The sequence below is a fragment of the Rissa tridactyla genome, chromosome 7 (assembly GCF_028500815.1).
Source record: "Rissa tridactyla isolate bRisTri1 chromosome 7, bRisTri1.patW.cur.20221130, whole genome shotgun sequence".
NCBI lineage: Eukaryota > Metazoa > Chordata > Aves > Charadriiformes > Laridae > Rissa > Rissa tridactyla.
Window position 1 is genome coordinate 4,661,492 of NC_071472.1, and position 26,703 is coordinate 4,688,194.

The following is a 26,703-nucleotide window of genomic DNA, read 5'->3' on the forward strand; positions in this document are numbered from 1 at the left end:
ATATTTACAAGTCATTTTTTCAAGTGTCTATATATATGTTCTCCAACTGGCTGTGAATGCAGGTTGGGATGGTTACCTTTCTATACAGAAACTGCTCCGAAGCCGGGGTTGTGTAGAACACATTTCTCATCATATTCCTAATAAATCGGAGGAATTTCAAAATGCCAGCCCATTATTACCAGACTGGTGCTTTTTCTATAATAGGGAACTAGCAACTAATATGTCTCCTGTCAAGTTTAAAAATAGCACTACATCTCCCATTACCACACCTATTAGTTCCCTATCCACTTGGAGATATTCTAAATCAAGTATCGTTCATCTATTTAAACCTAATGTAAGCCTTCAAGATCATCAATATTATCAAATTTATAGTACTAGGTACAGTACTGGAAAAGACGAGTGTCGGAAACTGCCTTGAGCCTTCAAGCTCTGTAAACACAGTCCAAATAAGTTGGATAAAACCAACATACCATGAAACAACATTAGCAGTCTCTGTTAAAGTAAGTTATCATCATCCCAGGCTTTTGAATTACATGGCAAATGGGAGCTTATAATTAACTGTTAAATCAGAATAACTAATTTTGTATGAAATACAAATGCTAACCTTGCGTTTTCAGGTTGTGCTCTCGTATTAGATCTGTACTGGGGTTTTTGAAAAACCTGTAACTGGCTAAAGACGTAGGCAGAACGTCGGTAGGACTTTTTGTGAAGATAATTGATTGTGTGGTACCTGTTGCTCCGCAGCGTACTCATGCCGACTTCTGTAAATCTACTGGGACCATCAAAGGCAGGAAGCGGAGGAACGAACTCTGTTCCCTCCCACCTCTTCTTTGCCTTTTCCCCTTCTCTTTTGGCTTAGAAATCAAGAAAAAAAAAATCTAATTCAATATAAAAAATAATTACTTTGCTTTTGTGAATCTGAACTCACAAAAACTAGTTTACAGACTATTGAGTATCCCTGATACCCTGTTCTGAGTAGTACTTAGTACCACGTATACCACTTAATAGGTCAGTTAGAGATATACAAACCAAGTTGCGTATTGTAATTTTGTTAATTGCGATTCACAATGGGCTGGGAATCAGGGGATCGCTCCATGAAATTTCCCTGAAAATATGTTTTCCGAGGGCCGTGCTCCAAAGGGGGGGTGTGCGTGCTTCCCCAGGGAGGTGGTGTGGCTGGATGTGGTTTTGAGTTAACCATAAACGGGATACACAGATGTTTTTCTCCCCTGGAAATAAAATAAATTGCAATAATTTACTTTATTCAATATAGATTAAGATCTTCAACGATGTTGACTGAGGATGAGTAGAGGTATAGATGCAAAGTATTTATGACAATCTTAGACTGTCAGGAACGAAGGTGAAAAGAAAATTCTAAGGATTAGATTTTTTTTTTTGCTTTTCTATATGAAAAAATACAATTTACAGCAAGATATGATGAAGGCCATTAGTGCCTTTGCCTACATAAAAAAATAAACCAATTTAAATACTGACTCTTAAAATGCATACTCTGCATATGCATTAACAACTTTTTCATAAGGATTTATAGCGATATTGTTTACTTAGCATGCACAGGGCAACGTGCAGATTTTACAGCATGTTACTTTCTAAATATGTAAACTCCAAACAGGGACGGTTATGGTCTCTGGTGTCAGGGTGTCTCTGGTTTAATAGCCCTGCGACATCTTTAAACTGTAACTTTTAATTCCTGCTGTTGCATTTCAGGGTTGAAAGCACAGATTGTAAGAGCTGAACTCGTCGATCCTCCCAGTTTGCTTTTTAGTTAAGATCCAAACAATTCTTCTAAAATTCTATTGTTTGCAATTCTGACTGCGTCACCTGAAGCGCTGCGGGGCTTCTCACCTGTATGGGATGCGCGCCTGCCCCGCGCTCTGGCGTGCGAGCGTTTTGAGGAATGGAAGTCTGAGAATGAGCAAAAATAATAATCAATAATTGCGTATTTTAAAATGTATTACAAGTAATTGAGTTTTCAATATATGTGTTTTTACAGTACATCTTAAAATAGTCTGTAGAAGAATAACTTTGCAGTCCTTTAATAAAGTACTTGAAGTAAGTATCATAAATAAGCCTCACACTAAAAGGGATTTTAGAGGCAGAGTTCCCAGGTGGGGGAATCCTTACCTGAGACCACTGGGATTGCTGCCATTTCCTCCCATTCGCTCTATTTTTATTTCTGGCTGGGAATTGATGGTGAATGTAAGGAGAACAGTCACAAAAGATGGGCTTTTATTTTACTGATCTAGGCACAGCACATCCCTGCGGCAGGACCCAAACCAGTTTCTGTCCCACTGGAATACAAGAGAATATTTCACTTGGAAGGGACCTACAGGGATCAGCTAGTCCGCCCTCTGCAAGCACGTATGTTAGATCATAAGCACAGCAAAGTTAGGGGTTGTAATTTGGCGTTCAGTGAAATAGAACCAGGCGGTGCGATCCGTCCAGGTTTCGGTGTAGACAGCTTTCAGCATCTTTGATGCCTGCAGGTAGTACTGGGTTTTGGTGCTCTGTAGGTGTTTGCAGCTCTCGGGCAGCCTGTGGTTTATGGGCGTCACCAGCAAATTAATATTGGTGCCAATGCAGGCGTCCAAATAAAGGTGAACGATTTTGGTTTACCGCATTCTCAAAAGAGGTAGAGGATTTCTTGCTTTTTCCAGTTGATTTATATAAAAGATAAATTAAGTGGCATTCTCGCTTTGTGCGCTTATCCAGTTTAGTAATGACAAACCTTACAGCCGGTACTTTTGGGTGATCTAAATAGGAGTTGAATTTTGGTCAAACATTAAAATGTGATTTTTGTTGAAGGTATAGCTCTGGGGTTTCGGTGAGTCACTGCTCTGAGTGGGAGGGTAACGCCGGCTCTTTCAGTCTGGGTTTGTGTGTGTGTGTGTCTGCGCCACATCACCAGTTTGGATGGGTGCTGTGGTGGGGCTGGGAGGCAGAAGGGGCAGGAGGAAAGGTGAAGACCCCGTAATAGTCCTTTGGGAAATCCCAGTTTACCGGAATGTGGAACATGAAAAGTTTTTGCCTACATTGGGTATTGCGGTGTGTTCATCTGAAACCATCAAAGGTTATGTTTATGTTCGCAAAGCATACCTGATGGGTTTTGTGCTCACTTGGGTTGTAAGATGCTGAACCACGTGTGCTCTGGATACGGCGGTGGAATAAATTTCTCATGCGTGTGGGACTGTGACGGTTAAAACAATCATTACTGAAACCATATACCTTGTTTCCTGTAACTAATAGCAGCTCTCTACCTATGGAATATATTAACAATTATTCCTTTGGTTTTGGATTGCTGCTCAACTATTTTGTTGGACAGCTATTTAAACGTGATCTGTAATTTATGTTGTCCGAATACGTCAATGAACGGAGCTAATTATGGCTTTCTGATGAGAGCTATGCTGATGTTTGTGAAACCACACTTCTGTTTATAAGGCAGAGCGAATGTATGTTCTCTAATAAATCATGGAAAATGGTGAGTTCTCTCTACCTAGGTTGGTTAACAAAGATATTTTAGTTGGTGTTCACTTCGAGTTTAAAAAGAAGCAATGGTTTCTGTGGCTAGTTGAACAGTTAATTCTTCCATGCCATTAAAGCAAATATTTATTTATTACTCTGTGTAATACTCAGAATTTCTTTTAAAGGAAAATTATCGGGTCAGACAGCAGTGGCCCATTTAGGGACTCCATCGCGTGCCCTTTTTCTGCAACGTGCTCACCGTGCGGTAGAGCTGAAGCGAGTGACAAAAGTCCTGGATGAGTGTCACTGTGAGATGCTGGCGTTGAGACAGCGCCTAATTACCTACCTCAGTTTCCCAGTACTTTAATATACCTCTGTATTAGTCACGTCATTTTTTGACACTGTTACCGCTTGGGAGGATTTTCTTATTTCAGATAGTTTCTCATTAACATATATCCCGAAGAATGTGTTTGGTATAGGCAGAGTAACAGATTTTTTTAAGGCAAAGGATGCTGGAGGAACACCCAGGATTGCTGGCTCCAGAGAGGAAACGCTGTAATGAGAAAGGGGAAGCAGTTCTGTTTTTCTAATATTTGTTGTTTTCTTTGAAATGGGGAAAAGAATACCTGGAGTGATTTATATTTAATTGAGGATTGCATTCCATCAGATACGGTGAGTGTTCTCAGGCCATTTATCAGCTGTGTCTTTTCGAGACCTCCGAGGAGTATGTGGTACATATTTACCTTAACTTGGCTAGGTCAAGGGAAATAAAGCACAAATAATGGATGTTATTTTTGTATGTGAACAACACTGGAAGTCATGTGGGTGAAATATGAGGTAAACGACTGTGTCCTGCCTCCTCTGTGCCTTTTTAAATACAAGAAATTATTAGTTATATATAATATAATTTCCTTTGCGTTATCAGTGTATCTTTTTAAAACAGAAGATTTATTGACTTTTTCATTGCTCCAGTTTAGTCAATCCCTGAAGCCAGCGTGACACATATTGTGCTGCCATTATTCCTTACTAGTTTCATGTTTAAGTAGCGTCTTGTAAAGAGCAAAACACGAACAAAAGATGCCACGTACTGCCCTTCATATAACATTTTTTCTAAATTGAATTTGATGTGTATTGCTGGTGACGTATGCAGATCGTACCACGCCAGACTCCTACAAGTGCTAGTGAGAATTTTAGTAAGCGGTACCTAAATTTTGGGGGAGTTTTGTAAGAAAGCTTTTGAGCTTCAGATCGTCTCTGAAAAAAAAAAAAAATGTGTCACTGCTGGTTTTCACCCACTGGTGCTGCTGCCGTGGGGGTCTACGGGTGTTATGGTGAAGAACTAGGCAGCGAGAACCATCTAGCGCCCACTCCACAAAGCATCCACAATTTCAACCCAGTCTCCCAATGTCAATAACCAAAGGGAGTTTATTGTATGGCGATATTGGCATAATATTTCCACAATGCGTTTTTTTTATTTAATAGATCTAAAGGTAGGATAAAGGTAGAAGAACCGAAATGTCAGGCTCTTAAAGCAAGAAGGAAACCTGAGAACTGAAAAAGTCTCTTGCCATCAGCACGTACAGTCATTTTCTGGCCCCAGAGGGGACGTACAGTGAAAACCGTTGCAAAATAAAACCCGAGAGCACGTTGTCGATTCAGCTAAACCTAGCGATAAAACCCGTTTCGGAACGAGTCTGATGAAGTGCAATTTGATCAGATATTTCACGAACAGATTACTTTATTACTGATCCCGCTAATGATTTGTAAATTAACTGCAACTATTCTCCCTGAGTGACTGACTCAGTGGCATTTACCAACTTTTCACGTACCCCGTTTTTGGGGGCTGAGTTTGCAAAATGCTTCCCTTTGAGCTAAATTTTCGATGGCATTTGATGACAAGCGCAGCATGATTAATTACAAATTGTTCTTTAGGTGAATAGTGCAGATTCTAAAACACAGCTTGTGTTTTTATAGCAGTTATTACCCTGCAGGCTCCAAAAGGGCTTTGGAGCACAGAGTATGATTTCAGTTACATCATTGTAAATTCAGAAAACGTCAGTGATCTCAAAAGTGTGATTTTTGAAATTAGGTCAGTGAAAAAGAGATCAGAATCTGCTTTGGTACCTGAAAAGAAGCAAGTTCCAAAACGGAGCGAAGTCTTTGCTTCCAGAAAACCATCGTTTTTCTTTTGAAAGGAATGTATTTGTCCAAAAAAATAAATTATATGAAACAGTATAGAGGGACGAATAATAGAGCAAATTATAACCTGAATCCAGGCTGGATTATGGCAAGAAAATCAGTGTATGGAATACTTTTTCTCTTGTTGATTGATCTGTAATGGCCCGGGCTGATTCAGCTCGCACCGTGATGGGCCAATGACTCAAAGCTGTAGAGGTTTCGTATATTTTTTTGTCTCCCACTTAAATTTATTCAGTGTTTGGATTTTTGTTGCTGGCTAGTTGATCTTTTGTTAGCTGCAATTCATGTTTAAGTGTTTTTGTTTGTTTGTTTTCTACCCTGTGATTCCAGAATACATAATTTTTTTTAACCTGCACTTGAATTTCCCTAAATTGCAAGGTTGAGATGATGATTGAGGTTTTCTGGAGAGTATGCTGTTCTCTGTTGAGAAATTCTCACTTTTTGTCACCAGGGGCTTTGAGAAGATAAGGATTACAGTCTGAAACCACTAGAAATTACAGGTCAGGAAGTGGACGTATGGTCTTGCAATATGCAGTGCCAAACATGAAGCCCGAGCGAAGAAGTTTAACGGCGAGTTCTCCCTCGTTAGGGTGTGTTGAGAAGGAAACCATCAGAGAGGCAGTCGTGGATGGTCAATACCTTTCAGTTTTGTTTTCAGCTTTTGTATGTGATTGGTTTTGCTCGAAGCATCTGAAAAGCAGCTTTTTGCCCCCCCCTCGGTCGGTGACTCATGAAGGAGATGAGCAATAGTCACAGGGCTTTCGTCATTCCCTTCACTTTGGGCAGCGCGTTTTGCATCCTGTTTGTGAGCAGCTCGGTGGCTTCTCATCTGAGAGCTTCCTTAAGCCTGCGGTACTGTTCTTTCCAGCCATTTCGGAGTACTCAGGGGGAAAAAAAAAAAAAAAAAAACCCATGGTTTACATCTCCTGTAGGGTCCCAGTGTGATACCGGGGTGGTGATCCCAGCTCCCAGCGATGCAGGAGAGAGCCCTGGGGGGATGCTCAGGCTGCATCGCCCCAGGCTGCGCTCTGGCTTTAGGTCACCCAAATTAGTAGCAGCTATTGGGGCTGAAGTGTGTTTGAATTGTTCTTTAGTTTTATCTACCAGCAGGAAAAGGGAGAAGCCCATGTAAAAATGAATAAACTTCCTATTGGAGAGTTGTGCGTATGCATTTAAGAATGAGTGTGTAAAGTAAAGCTGCTTTTGAATATCTGATTGAAAACAAAACAATACATTCAAAATACAGTATTTTATTTTAACTCCTGCACGTTTTGATTCATTTAAAAATTACAAACGGTATCTTTGAATGGTTGAAACTAATAGGTGTGATAATTTTGTCATCATAGTTGCTAAGTAGCCTTTTCTGAAGTAAACTCATTAATATAATACGAAGGATTAATTTCACGGGAGAAATGAAGACACAGTAAGGCCTTGCAATATGTTTCTGCTTTTTCCGGTATCCTTAAGTAAAATAAACCAAGGTGTATTTCTAAAGTAAAATATTTCTCTATTGTCATTTTCAGAACCCAGAACATTTCAGTACTTCAGAACATTTCTGAAGTACTTGGGAAATGAGTGTTCTTCTCATTGAAGCCTTTTATGGTGGTTCCCATAAACAGCTGATGGACCTTCTCCAGGAGGAGCTGCGAGAAGACTGTGTCCTCTGTACGCTCCCTGCCAAGAAGTGGCATTGGAAAGCACGGACTGCTGCTCTTTATTTCATGCAAACAGTGCCAGCAAGTACTAATTACAGGTAACCCAGGAATCTAGTCATTTCTAAGCTCAAATTACAGGGAGACCTTCAGCCGGGTCCCTTGAGCTGACTCTGCGGTTATGTGCGTGCAAGTGGATGTGGGCAAGCAAGGGGAGACTTGCCATGGTGCAAGTTTTTCTTCTTGCACTGACTTTTTGGGGTATAATTGGGAAATTACTGCCACGTTTTCAATTTCCCTGGACTATTTTTCTCTTGCATCGCTGGTCCTTGAGAGCCTCTAAGAGTGCAAATATATGGATGCTTGTTTGGATATCCATGTATACGTACATCTTATTTTAAAATTTCCAAGTGAATTCAGTAATATTGAAAGGTTTAAACTGTGCTTCACAGATTGGGTTGAAAGATGGCACAGATATGAACGCTTCAAGCTTTTTCACTTGCCCTCCCATGTATCTATTAGCAAGTCTGATTTATTGGAGTGTACTCCGTGGGCTGACCTGGAGGATTAAGGGAGCAGTTTTATCTTAATGACGGTCCGGTTCTGTACTGTGCCAGCAACCGTGGATGTCAATTATGCATTTATGTAAGTGGCAAATTTCTATCACTAGAACCTGGGCTGATAAAAGCAGACTATTTAGGTCAACAGATAGCTATCGTGTAGCGAGAATCAGTCACTCCAGAACCAATCTGTCGTTAGACCCAGCGATTTCGCCTGGCCTACCTGATGGGTTGAGATGTGGTAAGGTGATTGCATTGAGCAGTGACGTATCGTGGAGCGGAGCCTGGGTAGTGAACGAGCCCTCGCTTGACTTTGCACCTTCATGGAGACAGACCATTGGTGCACGGGGTTGTTCTAGCACAAGCAGCTGGTTTTCGGCCACAGAATGAACTTCTGCAGGACTCTGAGCACACCGAAAAGATGCGCTAACTCGTTAACGTTCAGAACTGGAACAGGTATTTGTTACCAGGAGCAAGTAGACATAGCTGGCTGGGGAAGGAATATGATTTTTCGAGAGTAGATTTTGTGCTACAGAAGGCTGCGTTTGAACAGTGTTACCCAACACGATGTCTAATCCATTCTGGAATGCACACTATATAAATGTACACCTTTTCTGTGCTTCTGGCTTGCATTTAAAATAAGCTCCCATCCCAAGCCAAATGTTATAATTAATTTTCCCCGGTTTGTCTCGTGCGAGGCATTTAGCGTTGGTTTCCTATTGCTTTCCTTTTGCAACAATTTTGTTTTGGAGGAGTGTATATGACAAACTGTTATGTAAATTTGTCTTGTATCGCAACCACATCCTCCAACGCATCGCAATGTTATCTGTGTTCCTTCAAGGTCAGCAGCCCAAGCTGTCCAGCACTAACTGTATTAAACTAATCAGACATCACTCATAGACATACACTTCATTAGTTTAACTTACAGTTACATTGACCTAAGATAACTTAACTCCAATTTGTCAAGTAACCCACATCTTGGGGGAAGGGGGAGGGAACGACAACCAAAAAAAAAACCCCAAACCCCACGAAAAAAACCAACCACCCAACAAAAAAAACCCCTCAACCCAGCAGCTTGAAAACTCGCTTGAAGTTAATAAACTTGCAATCTGTCATAGACTTATGTGCAAATATAACCTTTACTGACAGCAAATAAATCTGATCTAACCAATAGAGCATCTTAAAGAGAGGGGAGCTTTTTCTTGGCTGTTGCTGGTCGGGTTTGATCAGACAGAATCAAGTAGTCAAAGTTCACAAAGACGCGATGTTTAAAATAGAGTATGTACCTTATCCGGGCAGGCAGGAGAAAATTTTAGGAACAAGGGCTGATGTGACTGGTGAGAGGAAAACTGATTAAAGGTACCTTCACTTGTGCATTTTTAATGTTTGTTTTGTAATTGAATGTTTCGAGTATTTTATTAAATTGAAAGTATAAGTGTATCAGACTAAAGCCTAACAAGGTTGACTACTCTCTCCTATTAGAAAAAACGTTGCTTAGAATTAACATTGATTCTTCTGTTTCCAGCTTGTTAGTAACCACTAAAGATCTGCTTCCCAGGCAGTAGTTTAAGACAAAATTCTCATTGCAAACTGGCAGGAGCGTATGTTTTGAATTGCACATTTAAATATTTCATCCTTCTTGTGAGGTGGTGGGAAATACCAAATTTGCATTATTTATAATATTGACATTCTTTGTAGAATAAAAATGTTCTTTTACAAGTGATTGTCATAAATGTGACACTTCATAAATACCTTGTTTTCTATTTGCGCGTTTAATACCACGGAAAGGTCACAAATGTTTCGAGTGCGAACACTTTTGGTAAGGGAGCTGCATTACGAAATGTCTCGTTCCAAGCTGTACTTTATTTCAAGACGTATGAGAAATAATGCTGATGCTAATAAGTCTGATATCGCTATACATCTATACAGGAGTAGTACAGATAAGTTTTACAAGATCTATAGGTTTATAAATACAAGCTGATTATGGGAAGGAAGCAGGTTTGTGAGTTTTCAAGCGATGTTCCGTGAGTTAAGGATCAGTCTTAAAAAGTGCTTTTGAAGCAGAGTATACGGTGCGGAATGCTAGATGTTAAATTCAGATGCTCTGCAGCGACCAGAGAATTTATGTGATGAACTTGCAAATACTTTTATTCGAGAACAGACATGTACTCCCTCGAGCAAGAATTCAAGCTGAATTGGGGACGAGCAGTGCATCTAACGTTACTTTTGTGAAGTTGTACTTGGTGTGTAATAAAATGATGTTCCTGTGCAAGAACGAGGAGATCTACCCAGAATTGTCACTGGGAGATGTCCTCGCCCTTCAAGGGGAACACATGCAGCTTTTACGGATGATATCGGACATTTAGTATTTTATTTGCAGCACTGCATAGATTTATTTTAGTTCCCTGACGCCGTGTTTCTCTAGAAAAATGCTGCTTTTCTGTTTTCATGGCGTCATTGTGCAGTATGTCGTTAAACCAGCTCACGTCTTCATTCATCTCCTTAAAGGAGGACAGAAGCCCTGATGAATGGGGACGATAAGGCACGCAGCGAGTCCTTCCAGCTTGGAAGGCCATAAGGAGAGTTTCTAAAGGTGGCATACTTGGCTAGTAAACTTGAAATGGTCTAATATATCAATGTACAGCAGCCACAGGACTGAGCATTTTTAAGAGCTTTCTTAATTGCTGTCCAGAGACTCACATGATTTTTTTCCTTAATTGGAAAGAAGGTGTCTGTTTGGACGTTGCGTGAGTATAAGGAGTTTCATCCTTGGGGTGGCAAATTCCAAATCACAGCATTTGAAATGCACTGAAGAAAGGGCAGAAGTACTGTCTGCTTTCTCTGGACAAGTTTTTCAGCAATTACAGAGTGTGGTTAGCAGTTGATGGAATATTATCATCTTCATTCTGTAAATTAGGAAGGTCCAGCAGAGAGACGTGACCTCCTCCGGCTGCTGGCAGTCTGCAGGGCTGCTGCGTTGTCTGCTTTGTCTCCCAACTTGCTTCAGACAGCTTAAATTCTTTGATAAATGTAGATGTCTGATTTTGTCTAAAGTTGTTTTCCATAGCCCGTAGTGACTGTTCAGTAATTCTGGAAAGCACATAACAAAAATTAATTTTTTTTTAGCCTTTTTATTCCTTCTTAATTCAAGGAAAGTTCTCGAACTTAAAAATACTATTGGAGAATTTAATGGAAAAAAAAAAAAGGTGGCTTTTCTTAATTCTATTTTTTATTACCACAAACAATCTTTTAAATTCCAAATAATAAACCAGTTGGTATGACACACTAGACGAAAGCATTTTGTATTTTAAGGACTATCCTCTACAGAAATTAATTCAAAACCTAAAAAGTTAGTAGTATAAGACAGATCTGCGAAACGGAGAGACTAAATGCAGTGTAGCTTCCAGTTTGTATTAATACTACTGCTAGATTATTTTAATATATATATATACATAAATAAATAGTATGTGTAACATTCAGTATTGCCCCCCAGGTAGCTGTTCATATGAATAAAGATTTTATTTGTAACAGACTCTAGCCCTGAAATACCCCTAGGGTAAATGTTAGCATATATATGCCCCTTGATATTTGACAACTATATTTTAAAGACAAACTCTGTGCTTTTTACATTTTACAAAGGAGAAAACAAATCATTGTTTTCAATTAATAGAGCTCTGGGAAAAAAACCAAAAACACAAAACTGGGGGGTGTGGTGTTCAGTAATGTATAGCGTTTTCCAGCAGTATACGATGTAGATCTGTTGTCTTTTTTTTTTTTTTTAAAAGAAACTGTTAAGACTACTAGATTTAGGATTTTTTCAGTTCTGATGCTTTCATTCTGTTCTAGAGAGAGAAAATGCATTATTATGGAGTGAATTCTTTACGAACTGATGGACTGGTGTCACCTAGATGTCCTCTTCAAAACGGTGATCCTGTAGGTTTTTATTCCAGTGAATTATTTCAGCTCAGCCCCACTGAAAACACACACTGTTTGCATGTGTGAGCATTCGTAAGCTAGAGTACTTACTGTTTTCTAGATATTTTCTTTTTTTAAAAGAAATACCTGCAAGTAATATGTCCTGGGGAAGAAGTCTGAAAATGTGAATTGGCACAAGGCAGGGCAAATTTCAGCCATTTCCTTAGTCGAGTACAGAGATGCCCATTTGTGCTGGGAACGTTTCTGTCTTCTTACATCTTTGTCGAATACTTTAAGTGCAGCTTCATATAATCTTCGTAGGAAGTGGAATAATTTTCCCTGCATTTGGCCCCGTTAACGTTCAGGTAAGAACTAAATAAATTGTATGGGTGAGTAATATGTTAATTAAATAAGATAAACACATACCTGCAAATTAAAAAAAAAATAAAAATGTTTACCTGATACTATATATATTTTTTGGCATATTTTGTAGCGTTTGCTTCTGTATATAGATGAATAAAACGCGAATCTCATTTAGGGTATCAACTACAAAGACTGTGTATTTTGGTCTTAACGCTCGCCTTCGTTGCATTGGAAGATGGGACTTGGAATTGCTGAATAATTTTCTGCTCAGAGCTCTTTTAAGTTTCAAGCCATTTCTGTGCTGCTCAGTGTTATGCTCAAGAAGTGCGTGTTTTAACTGCAGTTTTATGTCAGGTGCAGCGGGACGTGCTCCTAAAGAATAGACCGGTGAGTTGTCCTTTGTACTTTGATTAGCTGATAGAAGGACATGAAGAAATAAGGTGACTAAATGTAATAGCCAGTATCCCCTCAAGACGGGGTTCAGGTTCATCTTTGATTAAAAATACCGTGGGGCTGTAACTTCCTCATTTCTATAACCTCACTGATGGATACAAATAACGACGTTTTTACCTTGCTGTAGAGATGTCCAAACCAAGAATAAGAGAAATTCTTCATTTAAAGGGGAAAAGTGCACTGAAAGGGGGGTACGGGAGACACCGCTTCATCCCGTGCTCCCCTTTCACCCTCCCTAGCTGAGTACAGGGTCATTCCTTCTTTAATTTCATTAGTGCTAAACTTGCTTGCGTGGTTTTTTTTTTTTTATATTTTTAAACAAATCGGTTGAGTTCACCAAGGTTAGTTCACACGGGCTTGTGCAAACGCATCCCGGCTCGTCCTGCCCACGCTTTGCGGTAGCTGGTTGGGAGTTCGCTTCGCACCGGGGGCCAGATGGCCGTCCTCGCGCCGTGTTGAGCCTAAACCCAGAAACCCCACCGAGATACGAGACGCAGGCGCCATGTACTGAGCTAAAACAACTTGGTGACTTCTGACCAGAGCTGGCTGGGGTCCAGCCAGCTTAAAAGTGTAAGCAAAGAGAATATCCGTCCATATGGAACGGCATGAAGCTCCACCACTTAGCGCAGATGATGCCCTCCACTTCTGTAGCCCCAGATAATAGAGGGTGTCCTGGTGTGAAATTCTCTCCGACAAGGGAGAAGATGGGAGCCCATCTGATGCCGGGAGTACGTAACGTGGGAACGTACATCTAAAACATGGGGTTTGGGCGATTTAGATTAATATCGCCCAAAATCTGCTCTGAAAACTTCTTCTGAAAACGTTATCGTTCAAAGGCAACTTCTAAAGAAGAGCATCTAATTGAATGTGTTTGAGAATGATTTTTATCAGAACACTACTACAAAGCAATGCTTTGATAAAGTTAACAAGAAAAAGGTTTAAATTCTATAATCGATTCATTTTTTTTTTTAATCAGGAAGATACTGTAAATAAAGGTAAAAAAAAAAAAGTAATCCGGTAAAACAATTAATCCAGTAAAAAAATTAAGTAATCCAGTAAAACATTAAGTAAGGTCTAAGGGCAAAATGGTTTCCTGTTGAGGATAACAGCGCTGTTGTGGTTTCTCTGCTCACAATTAGACTGCTTAAAATTTATTTTTCAGTATGACGGAGAGAGGCTGCCTGAAAGTTTTCCTGGAGCCGGCGAAGGAGATGGGAGCTCCTTTGTCGGGCAGATGAATTACCTTGCTGCCGCCGCGCAGAGGGGCCAGAAACAGCGTTCTGGGGCTCAAAATCCTCGTACAGTACCGCAATTTAAAAGCAAATATTTTTATTCTCGGGTCCGGCTGCGTAAAAACGTGGAGGGGAGGAATCCAATAGCAACAAAAAACCCCCTCCCTCTTTTAAGAAACAGGACAAATAATTTCCCAAGTAAACTACCTGAAATTTATTCAGGCAGACAGCAATGTGATCTTAAACATTCACTTTGCATTAATCAGCTTTGCCTCAGATAAAATGCTGGCAGATGGTAGCTATTCATTTTAAAAGTGACAGGTTTTCTTTACGTTTTTGTGTGGAAACCCCCACATGCGCGCTTCCCTCCAAAAACTTTACTTGTTTCGTTTGTCCAACATGTGGCTTTTTTGTTTTGGGTTTGGTTTTTTTTTTTATTATTCAATCCCGTTATTAGGCGATTTCACAATTTGGATAATTAGAAGGGGTTTTAGATAAATTTAAATCCAGGCTCCTTCCTTTGAACTCAGTGGAAGTATATACGTGCCACAATGTCAGACGTGGCAGAAATGAGATGGGAATGATGAACGCGATGTAAGGAGAGGTGCAGGACCGGGAAGATGCCGGTTGGGACCGTTGGCTGAGCTATAGACAGTGCTAGTGTGAAATGGCAGTTGCCCGTTCAATTTCCTGAAATTCCAGAAAAACTACAGAAAAAATGAGCCAAGGGAAGAACAACAGTCTGTTTTTTTTTTTTTTTTTTTTTTCCAACCCCTACCATGTGTTTTCCTTTATGTTCTCGAGTGCTGGGTGAAATCCTTATTTCTTCTTTCTAAAATGAATTTTATGAATCACCTGGAGAATTGATATTTACATTGCTGGCAGTAAAATGTAATGAAATTGTGCGTTATGATTCAGTATTTCTACACTTAAGATTTTAATGAGTATTTTATCTGTCCTTTTAAATGGTTGCTGTGTATATATATATTTTATTTCTAGATTAGTTATGGATTGCATTTCTATTTTCAGATAACAAACATATACAGCACTATATTATAAAGAACGTGATATTTTCTACAATTCATTGTCATTCTAGTCCATAACACTAATTTGATCTTCCAAAGGGAAAGAAACAAAGCCTTCGGTTTGCATCTAATAAAGAATAAAATCTTGATTTTGTTTTTTTTTCTGTGCTGCTTTTTCCTAATCTCAAAATATTTTTTTTTTTACATAAGAAGTAAATAATACAAATTTTATCAGATACTTGGTTTGCACATGATTTGGATTTATAGCTTTGTGTTCCAGTGTCATAAATAACTAGCTTTCTTAATAAGTACTCACAGCTTGGCTGGATTTTGTGAAATGAAAAGCAGTTTTAAGTTATGCAAAGTGTTTTTAGCAAAACAGTTTTGGGAGAAGGCCTACGTTAATACTAAATTTTTATTTTATTTTATTTTTTTTTTTAGCATTAGCCTGACCCAAATATTTTGAAGTTTGAAAGCCTTGGTTCAGGTTGCTGGGGACGTCTGAGTTGCCAGTCTGCAGCAGAGCAGGAATTCAGTCACCTCCGGTCACCTCTAGCCACCTAGTTCTGCCCAAGCGCCCGGACCTGAGAGCTCAGTACCCTGCTCAGCTGGTTTCTCTTCCACTCCTGCCATCTTGTCTCCATTGGTGAGGCGCAACCTCAAATATTGTTTCCAGTTTTGGGCCCCTCACTATGAGAAAGACACTGAGGTGCTGCAACGGGTCCAGAGAAGGGCAGTGCAGCTGGTGAAGGGTCTGGAGCATAAGTCTCATGAGGAGCGGCTGAGGGAGCTGGGGGTGTTCAGCCTGGAGAAGAGGAGGCTGAGGGGAGACCTCATCGCTCTCTACAACTGCCTGAAAGGAGGGGGTGGTAACGTGGGGGTCGGTCTCTTCTCTCAAGGAACAGGCAATTGGACAAGAGGAAATGGCCTCAAGTTGCACCAGGGGAGGTTTGGGATGGATATTAGGAAAAATTTCTTCACTGAAAGGGTTATCAAGCATTGAAACAGACTGCCCAGGAAGTGGTGGAGTCACCATCCCTGGAGGTATTTAAAACATGGGAAGATGTGGTGCTTAGGACATGGTTTAGTGGGTGGTTTTGGCAGAGTTAGGTTGATGGTTGATCTTAAAGTTCCCTCCAACCTAGACAATTCTATGACTACAGCTGCTGTCACCACTGGCTGAGGGCTTTCTCTGACGTGCCTGGGTGATCCAGACTGGAAGTTCAAGCAGTATTTTTACAGATGGTTTTTCACACCAGCTGTGGGCTCTTAGCATCTCCTGTGGGAGTCCATGAGTTTCAGTGTGGATTTTGAAGACACTGAGATGGTCCATAGTCATTTTAGAAAATGTGCCCAACGGTGTCTTCTAGTTTTATCTCCTTGCTTCCTCTGGAATTATAGCCATATACAGATCCATAGTGTGCACAGGACCGCGTAGGCAGGCGATACTAGTTAATAAGTAGCGCAGCTTGATAGGGATGTGGAAAGGCGCTAGAGTGAAGCGGTGCTCCTGGTCCAGTGTCCACACAGCGTGTTATTTCAGGGGGTTTTGCATCAGACCAGGTGTAGCCTGGTTCTTTAGGACTGAATGTCCGTAAGACAAGGCTGGAGTCCGTTAAATGCTCTCCCAGAGCATCACCTTCTGGCTTTGTTTTATGTGAAGGGATCCAGTTCATAGTTTTGGAGACCACTCTGGTGTGAGCTGAGATGTGCCAGGTGAGGGTGGTTGGGAGAGTTGCTTCCGAAGTGCTCTTCTCTATCAAACTGAAATGGTAATCTAAATTGACCCATAAAATACTTGATTTTGTGGATTATGATGTCGTTTCTTCTCTAAACATACAACGTGTAGGCTGTAGTTTGATTACAATCTATGTGCCAGATTATGGTGCGATGGAATGTGTTTAATTTAAGATGGATTTCTGACTCCCCCAAACCAGAGTTTGATCAATTTATTTCCTCTTCTTCCGGCTTACACTACTCAGCCCAAGTATCTTGGGAGTGATACCTGTTGTTGGGATGCTTTGAAGCATTATGATGATTAATTTACCCTCCTTGCAAAAAAAAAATAATATTAAGAATCTATGTAAATTATGTCTAGTCATTTGAATATCTTTGACAAATACAAAGCAATTGAAAGGCTTTTTTTTTTTTCCCCTCATCTTTCTATAATAAAGGCTTTTGTGATCTGCGTATTCCCTTGGATGGTATGTTTCCCTTTCTTGCCTCTGTCCTTTGACCCCGTCTTCTCCTCCCTCCCGCACACATACTCTGATGGTCCGGTGGACACAGTAATTTTAAAAAATGCTTTCCATCTCAGAGATGCATTTTTTTTCTTGTTTACGTTTATAACCTTGCCTGCTTGTTCATCATTTTTCGGTTTAGCTCTCTTTAATTTCCATTTTACTTGTTGCACGCTGGAGCTTATATTTCTGTCTAATAGCAACTTGGAGAAAGAACGAAGGAGACCGCAATGGACGTTACCATCAAAAGCAAATACATGATTTTCTTTTTGCAGAAGAATTACTGGAAGAATTTATACCTGTTAACATCAATGTTTCTAATAATTGCTATGAGGAGAGGTGTATCTAGAGCAGGCCTGAAGTTTCTCTCACACCAATTTTTCCTGATGTAACTGCTTAAATTGTTTAAACTAATAATTTATCAAATATTTTTTGAAAATGGTGTAAATTATGATAAGTAAACCAACAGAAAATTTACCTCAGCTTTAATTTTTGTTGCAGTTAAGCAGTATTCCTACTATGAGTTTTGTTAACTTGCGTTTTCTTTAAGAGTGATAATATTTTTTGAACGTAACATATTCTGCATATAATGAGGATGTGTGTCCATTTGGAATATGGAAAAATCTTCATGGAATTAAGTACTACATCATAACACAAAGAAATGTTTGAATGCATATAATACTGTGTATATTATATATGGAAGGATTAAAAAAACGGAAGACGAGTAATTTGAGAACATCTGCAATTTTTTATTTATGTAAGAGAATATCCCATTTTTAATTAAAGATGGAATTTAAGAATGATAAATGGGGCCATTATCTAGTGGAGTTAGTTTGCGGGCACTTTTTTTCCTACTGTTCTGCGCATTGCTGCAGGTTTGACAGTGCCTTTGGCTTTTGTGAACAAAATGCATTTCCTACTCGTGGCAGAATAGTTGTAACTCACTAAACGTGGAACGGTTTTCGTGCGTAGCGACATCCCTATGTTTAAGCCCCAAGGAATAGAATTATTTTAAACTCTGCATATGCAGAAATTTCCTGGTGATCAATTTAATTAAAAACATAACAGCTAAAAATTTTATATGCCTAATGAATTTGGAGAAATAGTGCTAAGGATACTAAACTTACGCAAGAAGAGGAGACGAATTTTGGGGAAAATTGTAACGAAGGCGTTATCTTCTATTCTTTAGAGTGAAATGATTCCTAAATTAACTTAGAAGGAGAATTTCTCTTGCTATGGCTATACTGTAATAAGTTGTAGATGAGCCCAAATTAGATGGTATTTCTGAAGGAAGTACTCTACATCGTACGGTTTACGGTGCCAGACACAGCTTCTGTCTGCCTTGTTGTAGCCATTGACAACAAAAGGAATGTGTGCTTTGGACCTGGTTTCCTTCAAGGATGTCCAGTTCATCTTGACATAGGCTGAGGCTCACATTGGAGGTTAATAAGGTGGATGCAGAGGGGTGAAGGTTTTGATTATATAGATACAGGGGTTCTCTAAAAACAGCTTAGTTTGCCACATTTGGCAAGTTTTTGAAGTTTTTTGGTCTTCAGCAGTAGCCTGACCTTCTTGTTTGTTCTTTTTCTTTTTTTTTTTTTTTTAACTTTAGCCCTTAAATTACTTCTTTGTGCTCTCCTCCTCCTACATTAAAGTTGGTTCTGAATTACTGTTACATCCACAAGTCTTAGCTGAGCGGTATCAAAGTGGGAGGCAAAACAAGTTGGGCAGGTGCTTTGGCAGTAACTTGAGTTAGCCCAGCATTGCCATCAGGCGTTACACATCTCTCAGTATTTCTGACTCTCCGTTATCCCAGGAACAAATAGTAACTTCATGCCAGCCCTTGTATCATACGAGTCATGCCTGCTGACCCTGCTGGTTTTGCCTTTCCTCTCTATTAATTTCACAAAACTTCAGGTTCCCGACTGGGAGAGAAGTTCAGTTGACCGGGGTCAGTTGACCATTGTGTTTACTGATGGCTTTAGACGATGTCTTCAAGATATCCAGAGACCTATACGGAAGAACTCTGTTACAGAGGCCTCATAGCTACCTACTCTAGACTGTCGCGTTACCATCCACTCAAGGCTGTACAGGTGGACTCTGGTTTGCAGAAGTGCTTACTCTTGTGTAGTTTAATGCCAGCCTTGCGAAGGATCTTGTGGCCCCAGGGAATTTGGAATCAGACTTCAGTGTTTCCTGTGGCTGTTGAAGTATTCAGGTCTGAAGTACTTCAAGCCCAGATCTCAGGTCTTGCCCAAGAAGATGGAAGCTGTCTAGGCAGAGGTGGTAGAGAGCAGTTTCAGAACGAGAAAACCAGAGTCTAATGTAATTATTCAAAATTGCACCGTGAGTTAGAAGTTATAAAACCTGCTTTTTCTTACGTATGTTTTTAACACGGAACAGAGAACCTACAGGGTGGTTTTGGATTGGATTAATACTCATTCTGTTGTAAATAGACAGAAAAAGACTTGTGTATATTTTTGCGTATCGATACAGAAAAAAAATTTCTAGATCTTGATGTGCCATGCTATGTTATGATGAGTGGAGCATGCATTCGGTATTAAAAAGTAGAAATCTGTACTCTTAAAATACTAACTTCCAATGTTAGCCGTTGTATGGAAGGTCGTCGACAGTGTGGATTGCAGGGGATCGCTGGGCTTTGAAGAGAATATTTATGGTGTCTCTCTACCTCCTGCTGTTAGCAGGCATTTTTTAAGGGTCTGTTGTTGGATTATATTTTGTGCACGACACTTAAGTTTTCTTAGATAATGATTGGGAAAAAGTGAAGGATGTAATAGTTTTTTGCTGTGCCTTCAAGAGGTCCACCGGTGGGTGATGAGACCGATGTGCACAGAGTGTGGGTGGAATGGGCATCTTTGAGCGAATGGGATGAACAAATTGGTGGCAGGAAGGGAGTTTGAGATACTTGTGTGCTTCCTGCGTTTTTAAGCAGTAAAAAGGACATTTCAGCTGGTGAGGCGAAGCTCAGCAGCTGCTCTGCAAACTCTTGACAAAACTGGGGCCTGAATTTTCTTTATCTCGAGCATCTGTCTCTGACCGCAGATGTTGCTGGGGCTCTGCACGGCTCTTACCCGCTAGTCTTTGAATTACACGGTCGATATATAGTAATAATGAGAATGGTTTTTATTGGATAAGATGGACCTTGCAGATAACGTTGTTACCTGTTAATTGCTAGGTACGTACCAAGACTCTGAATCATGAAGAGGAAGGTACAAAAAGTACAAATGCTTTGGAGTGGAGGAAAACAGCTACACCGCCACGCTCTGGGCTGTTACGGCATCACTGTGGTATTTGCCCTCCCATTATCTCTTTAACTCACTTTTCCACAGTGTATTTTGGTCCGTCCCTTTTTTCTTTTTTTTTTTTTTTCTTTTTTCTTTCCTCTCGGCACGTGCTGTGTAACTTCATTAATTCTCGGGTGTAATATCTTTAATTTTGTCCGTACGGAGGGGTTTGTAGTGTGAGCGATGGTGTATTTAAGGTAGAATATTCTGTGTTTTTGCAGATTGCCGGTATTAACGCGCCAGAGCAGCCTTCTGACCACGGAGCCCAACCACGCTTGTTCTATTAGCTGTACTTCAGAAGTATTTGTTTAGTTTTTGCCTCAGATGGGTAACCAATATGGAACATTCTGTCCACAGAAGTCTTATTAAAGAGGTTAGAGCATCCTGCTAATTAGGAAAAACTAATTAGGCAGATTGTTGCGCCTGTAACCAGAATTTTATATTTTAATGGATTTTGAAATGCGGTATACTCACTTTTCTCATTGTAAAATACACTTTTCTTTTTAATGTCTGGAAATAGTCTTTTTGAGGAGATTATGCACTGAGAGTAAGAAAGCAGTACAACATTTCAATTTTTGAACTTATTAAATAAACTGTAGAAGAATATATGCTATAAAATTGATGAAATCATTTCCTTACTGTTTTGTTACCTTCTGTTGGTAGATTTAAGGGGTTTTTTAACTGCCCCAAAGAGGAGTTGGATTAACTCTGTCTGAAGAAACAATATAGTTTGTGGTTGTGTTAAAATGAGCCTTCGATGGTACACGCATCTCACAAATGACTCTTTGGCTACTTTAAGCTAAAACTCATTGACCACCGTTTCACTGGGTCTTGGGAAGTTTTATCGTGTTTAAAGCGGGATCAAACCCATTTGCGAGTGCTCTCGCAGTGCTGTTTCTGACTTTGGGTCTGGAAGCTGAAAAATAAGCCCATCTTCAGCTGTGGGGTAACCTGGCAGCAAAACCATTGGGGCTGGTTGGGTTTCCATGGTTCGCATCTTAATTCTTGGTAGGTACAAGTGCCCAACAGCGAGGCATTTCCTTGTTTGCAAGGATAGATTTCTCCTTGAAGTCTACCGTTGAATTTTTTTTTTCCAGCTGTGCCTTGCTATTGAACTTTAATTAGTCTTAACCTTTTTTCAGGCTTGTCATTCTGCATTTTGCAAAAGGCTTTGGCTTGTGGATAAGCCGGGAGCCGTGGGCAGTAACCTGCAGTCTGTCTCAGGACCATCCTCTGAGATGTAATTCCAGCTGCAGATGTGGAAATCTGTGAGACGAGGTTGGCGGCCATCTGGAAGTCAGCCATCTGCTCCTCCCTGCAGAAGCAGGGAGCGAGGCCTGTTGGGGGTCCCTGCCCCTTCGTGTCACAACCTGAGTCAAGACAATTCCGAGTTGAGTCTTTGAAGCCTGATTTGTGAATGTTGGCTTGCCAAGGGCTTGGCACTTAGTGATGGAAGGGGCTAGAAAGGGAAGAACGGACAAATACTTCTAGACAAGGAAGATTTAGAAAGGAGGCGTATAAAAGGACATCAGTAAAGTACTACTGAGGTTTAAAATCATATAGCTCAGGTGCAGCAACGTGGAAGAAGAAACCATGGAGCAAAGGGAGATGCAGCTGCTGTGCTAACTGAAAGAAAACGGACAGTAATGTCCCATCGGGGCATGGGGCTTGTTCTTTATTTTGCTAATGACTCAGGAAACGTGCCCAAGAAATATGTAGAGTTCATGCCACATGAAAGCAGAACTGCGAATACAGGGACTGGTGGGATGGAGTAATTCGGTCCTGTCCACCTGAAGGAAAGCCTTCCTACTTCCAGTCCAAGAAAAGAAGACAAAAATATTACAAGACTTGTTTTTGTGGTGTCAGTCTCTGCCACCGCCAGACCTTATTTGCTGGAGTGTCAGCTCGGGCTTCGGTGAGTCAGATTTGCGTTCAGCATCTGTGGTGACCCATGGATTCATGCCCTTCCATGCTCCTGCAGTTTAGTCTTCACCCTGAAATCTGGGACTGTCATAGACCAGACAGGTCTAGGTACTTAGCATGATGTCATGTCTCTTAAGCAGTTTATGGAACAGGGCGGGAATCTGTGGCAATAAATGTTTTAGATTGTTTTTGTTTGGCTTCCAAAGGAGAAGAATTTCCTTAGGTGAGAGGTTATTTTGCAAGCGACTCCGCTGTATGATGTATGGATGGTTTCAGTACGTAGGAAGGTTCTCTCCCTTCAGTGTCATAGCTTGAAATTGATACTCGCGTTTAATAGCTTTACAGATTCTTGTTTAGTTTCTGGTCGTTCTTCTGAACTGGATGACTCATTTAGCCTTCAGCCATAGGAGGTGTTATGGCCCTCTGTATAACTCTACACATACAGATTTCGGCTCCTAAGCACCACAAGAATGCCTGGTTTTCCTTTGCATGTCTCGTTTCCTAGGGTAATATAGAGAAGGTGGATGGGAAATGAGAAAATGAAAAAAAAGAGTATTTTGAATAAATTTGCATCAGTACGGTTGGCTGTTGGTGCACATTTGAACTCTGTCCATTCAGTTCTCCCCTGGAAGGGTGTGCTTGGCTCTGTCTTACGGGCTGCTCTTAATATTATTGCCGCTATTATTAATATTACTGCTGCAATTACTGATGTATTATAATATTTCTAGAAGTCCATACTTCTATATTGGTAGTTTGAATTAAGTAGCTATTTAATTCTGACAGTGGGACAGCATTTCGGATGATACAGGTATGTTGTTTTGGTTACGTGTAGTGTTTATTTAGAAATTGGTATGAAAAAAATCATCATTTCTTCTTGATTGCCAATGTACTTGGGATGAAAAATGGCTGCTCTTCCTTCTGCCCTGGCTCCAGCCCTTCACCTTCTGGATTTGCCATGCCTTGTCCTTGCTGTAGACTTGGGGAGCTGGGGAAGGGCGTAGAGAGGGAAGCAAAAATTGCCGACGCTTCAGGATTTTGGAATTTGTCTTGTTATCTGATTCCTTTTTAAGAGCATTTGAAGTAATTTTCAGGCACCGCTTGCAGACCAGTTTGCAGATGATTCCACCTTCGTTCGTCTTGGCTTTCCACACCCCTTAAACTTCTGTTTTACCATGTTCTAGCCATGTAAAGTGTTAAAATTAACGTTAAAACCACTTCTGCCTTCATTGTCACCGTCTTTTCTTCCTGGCATTCCAGGCCATGACATTGCATGTGTCCTGGGAGAGGCTTTGAAGTTCCCAGCAGATCGGCATTTCAGTATCAAGAAACAGCACTTGGTCTCGCGTTGAGATCTAAATAACTTTGCGTTGTTCTCCGTAAATGTTGATGTTTTGAACCTTGACTTTTGCAGTTGTTTTTTTTTTTTTTTTCCCCCCTCTGCTTTCTCAAGGAGGATGACTGTAGTAAGACCGTGAGCTGATTACTCCCTGTATTAGATAATCATTTCTTAATGTGGGAGGGATATTAAGAAGAATAGATGTGAAGACTCTTTATGGGATAAGGCTTAAGCACCGCTGTAAATAGGATGCGTGTTCACTTTCATGCTGAGTCAGATAGAGCTTGGCTGTTGCGGGATGAACATGCCAACACTCGGGACAAAAATCAAGGAGGTCTTCAAAAACACTGGCAGAACGTGTGGTGACTCTTCTATCTTTAAAAATTGTCCTTGTTCTCGTGATGTATTGTCACCCTTGGATTTTAGGTGGGCAGCAGGTGGAGTTTGATTAAAGACCAGCCCTGGTTCTGTCTAGATGTCTCTGTGAAGCACCTCTTTGTTTCCCCACATCATGCGTTTGTCTTATGATGTGTCAGTGGCAAATAATTCTGAGTTTGACTTAAAATCTAAAACAAATCATGAGTGTCCATACGCAGCGGTGGGGAAGCTGCTGGGCAAAGGGGCCGTCGGGAGGGTGGTGCAGGAGGGGCGTCGGGTGTCCTTCCGCTGGAAAGCCAGCGCATCAGTGGTCAGCTAAATCAGGGCTCTTCGGGGAAGCCTGAATCATCATTAGAGACGAAAATACCTATTTTCAATGAAGAGACAGCTAATTTGATTGCTGGTGGGTTTTTTCCCCCACTAGTGACATTTTAAAAAAGAAACCAAAGGGGTTTTGGGGGTGACTGTTAAAGTTTGTTGAAGTTTCTTCAGTGTGCCCAAATAGGCTTTCAGAAATTGGGAGTTAGCCTTGTAAAATAAGACCTTGTAAGAGTTGGGGTTTTTTTTGTTTGTTTACTTCTTGTTTGGTTGTTTTTTTGTAAAATCTTTTTCTGAATGACGTAACTAAACGCAGGACAAGGTGCTGCAAGTCTGGTTCCTGTTTAACGGAGTGTTCTAAAGGCACGGTAATCCGGAGGGTGGTCGTGAGAGGGATGGTAGTAGCAGGAAGGATAGTCATAATGACTTTATTTTTTTTTTTTAGGGTGCTGAATTTTATTTTGTTTGTGTAAGCTTCTTAAAACATCAAACTATCTGTGATAGTGTATTATCTACAGTTTTATTTTTCTACTTGTGGTTGCTGAACCCTAGAACAGCTCTCCTGTCGTTCCCAGCAGCTTGTCATAAAACTTTTCCCCCACTTAAAAAATTTTAAGAAGCTTTCATTATGAAAGTCCTTGAAATTAAGATTAAAATTATTTTTTTTTTTTTTTCTTCCTGTGATGGCAAATGAATGTGTTTTTGCCATAACGGCACTTGCCCATTTTGGATTATTTTCTGCCTCTGAATATTCTGTGATTTCTTGTTAAAGTGAATGACAAGATGATGTATGACACACTTGAGATGGTATTGAGCAGGGTATAGTTGGAAAATTGCAGTGATAATTTTCTTTTTACATCTCAAACTTACACGCCATTGAGGAGAGAGGAGAGAGAAAAAAAAAAAAGTGTAACAGGCAACTCAAAGAGAAGCATAAGGGGAAACCTTGAAAAATTACAGGGAAATTTCCATAACAGATACACTAGTAATGCTGCTTTAATAATGATTTCCTGTCATGAACTATTTTTATCATTTGCCTGCTCTCTGACGTGGCATTCTATTTAACATTTTTGAGAGCCGGGTTTTAATCAGATTAAGCTCAAGGAAACCGATAGGTATCTGTTTGGCTCATGACTTCTGCTTCTGTTTCTGATTTAGTCACAAGACCATTGTTGCTGGAATCTTTTTTTTTTTTTTTTTTTTCTTTCAACCCCATTTTGCTTCTACTTGCAGCCGCCGCGCGGCTCACGGTGTGCGAGCCCGGAGGTTGCGTGCCAGGGATTTTCGGGATATAGGCGCGGGGTGCATTATGGAATTATTTTTGTAACTTAAGGAAGACTAATACGAACTCTGTCTTTTCTTCACGTGATTAAATAGCTAAAAATAGCTAGCTATTTTTAGTTTCACGTGTAGTAATGTTTCTTAGGAACAAACTCACCCAAAGCAATGTGCTAGGAAAGGCTGGTCATGAATAATGCTGCGTTCTGATCTGCTTACGTAAACCAAAAATGCTTAATGAAACGGTGGATGTTTTTGCATCGTTTCATATAGTGTGCAACATGAATAATGCTTCCCATGCAAGAGATGTCAGGAGAATAAAATAGAAATAGATATACTTTTTGCTTTGATGTTTGCATGTTCTTCCTGTCATTTTATTACGTTAAAGACAGCAGACAAGTTTGTAAGCAAAATTCTTGGTTGTGTTCTCCAGTGTTGTGCGTGTTCTGCAAAATTTAGGAAATGACCTCCCTCCCCCCACCCCCCCGCCTAAAAAGAGTGCTGTTTAATATTTGGGATTGTTGGTCGTGCTTGGACAGGAGTGGACTTAGCACCTCATTCAGTGGTCTCTGCGTCTTGGAGCGTGGGGGAGGACCGGCGGCCTGGCTTTTAAAAAGCACCATGTATACGTGCTAGTGTCATTTCCAGGGCAAAAAAAACCCCGCGTATTAAATTTCTAATGACCTCTTTTGCCTATTGCAAATACAGATTTTTTTTTTTTATTTTTTTTTTTGCCCACACGGTAGAGGCGACATTCAACAGCTTGGTTTGTATTCTGTCTTCCTGCAGTTTGTTATTTATTTGGTTGACGCGCTAGAAAACTGCGAGCCTAGGAATTAATAAAGGTTATTAGTTAGTTTCCATAATAAAATTAGCTGACCTTTAAATAGGGACATTATACAGGGGATCTCTAAGTGGAAAAATGACCGAATGCATTTTTAATATGGTAGCCATTTCGCTTGCTAAATTTTACAGTCACAATATAGAAAGTCCGTGTTGTGATTCAGTGTTGCTCTTGACTGTATATTTGCAGACAACGATAAGTG

General features: G+C 40.3%; 1 protein-coding gene across 19 annotated transcripts in view; it reads left to right on the top strand.

Annotated features, from left to right (window-relative positions):
- The window catches only part of GTDC1 (glycosyltransferase like domain containing 1), a 322,827-nt gene that overhangs the window by 54,152 nt on the left and 241,972 nt on the right, over positions 1-26,703 (top strand). For all 19 annotated transcript variants that reach the window (XM_054208199.1, XM_054208204.1, XM_054208201.1 and 16 more), the window contains one exon: positions 7,203-7,432. In XM_054208199.1, the coding sequence (XP_054064174.1) occupies positions 7,251-7,432 (182 nt within the window). In that variant the 5' untranslated portion in view covers positions 7,203-7,250. The remainder of the gene's footprint in view (positions 1-7,202; positions 7,433-26,703) is intronic.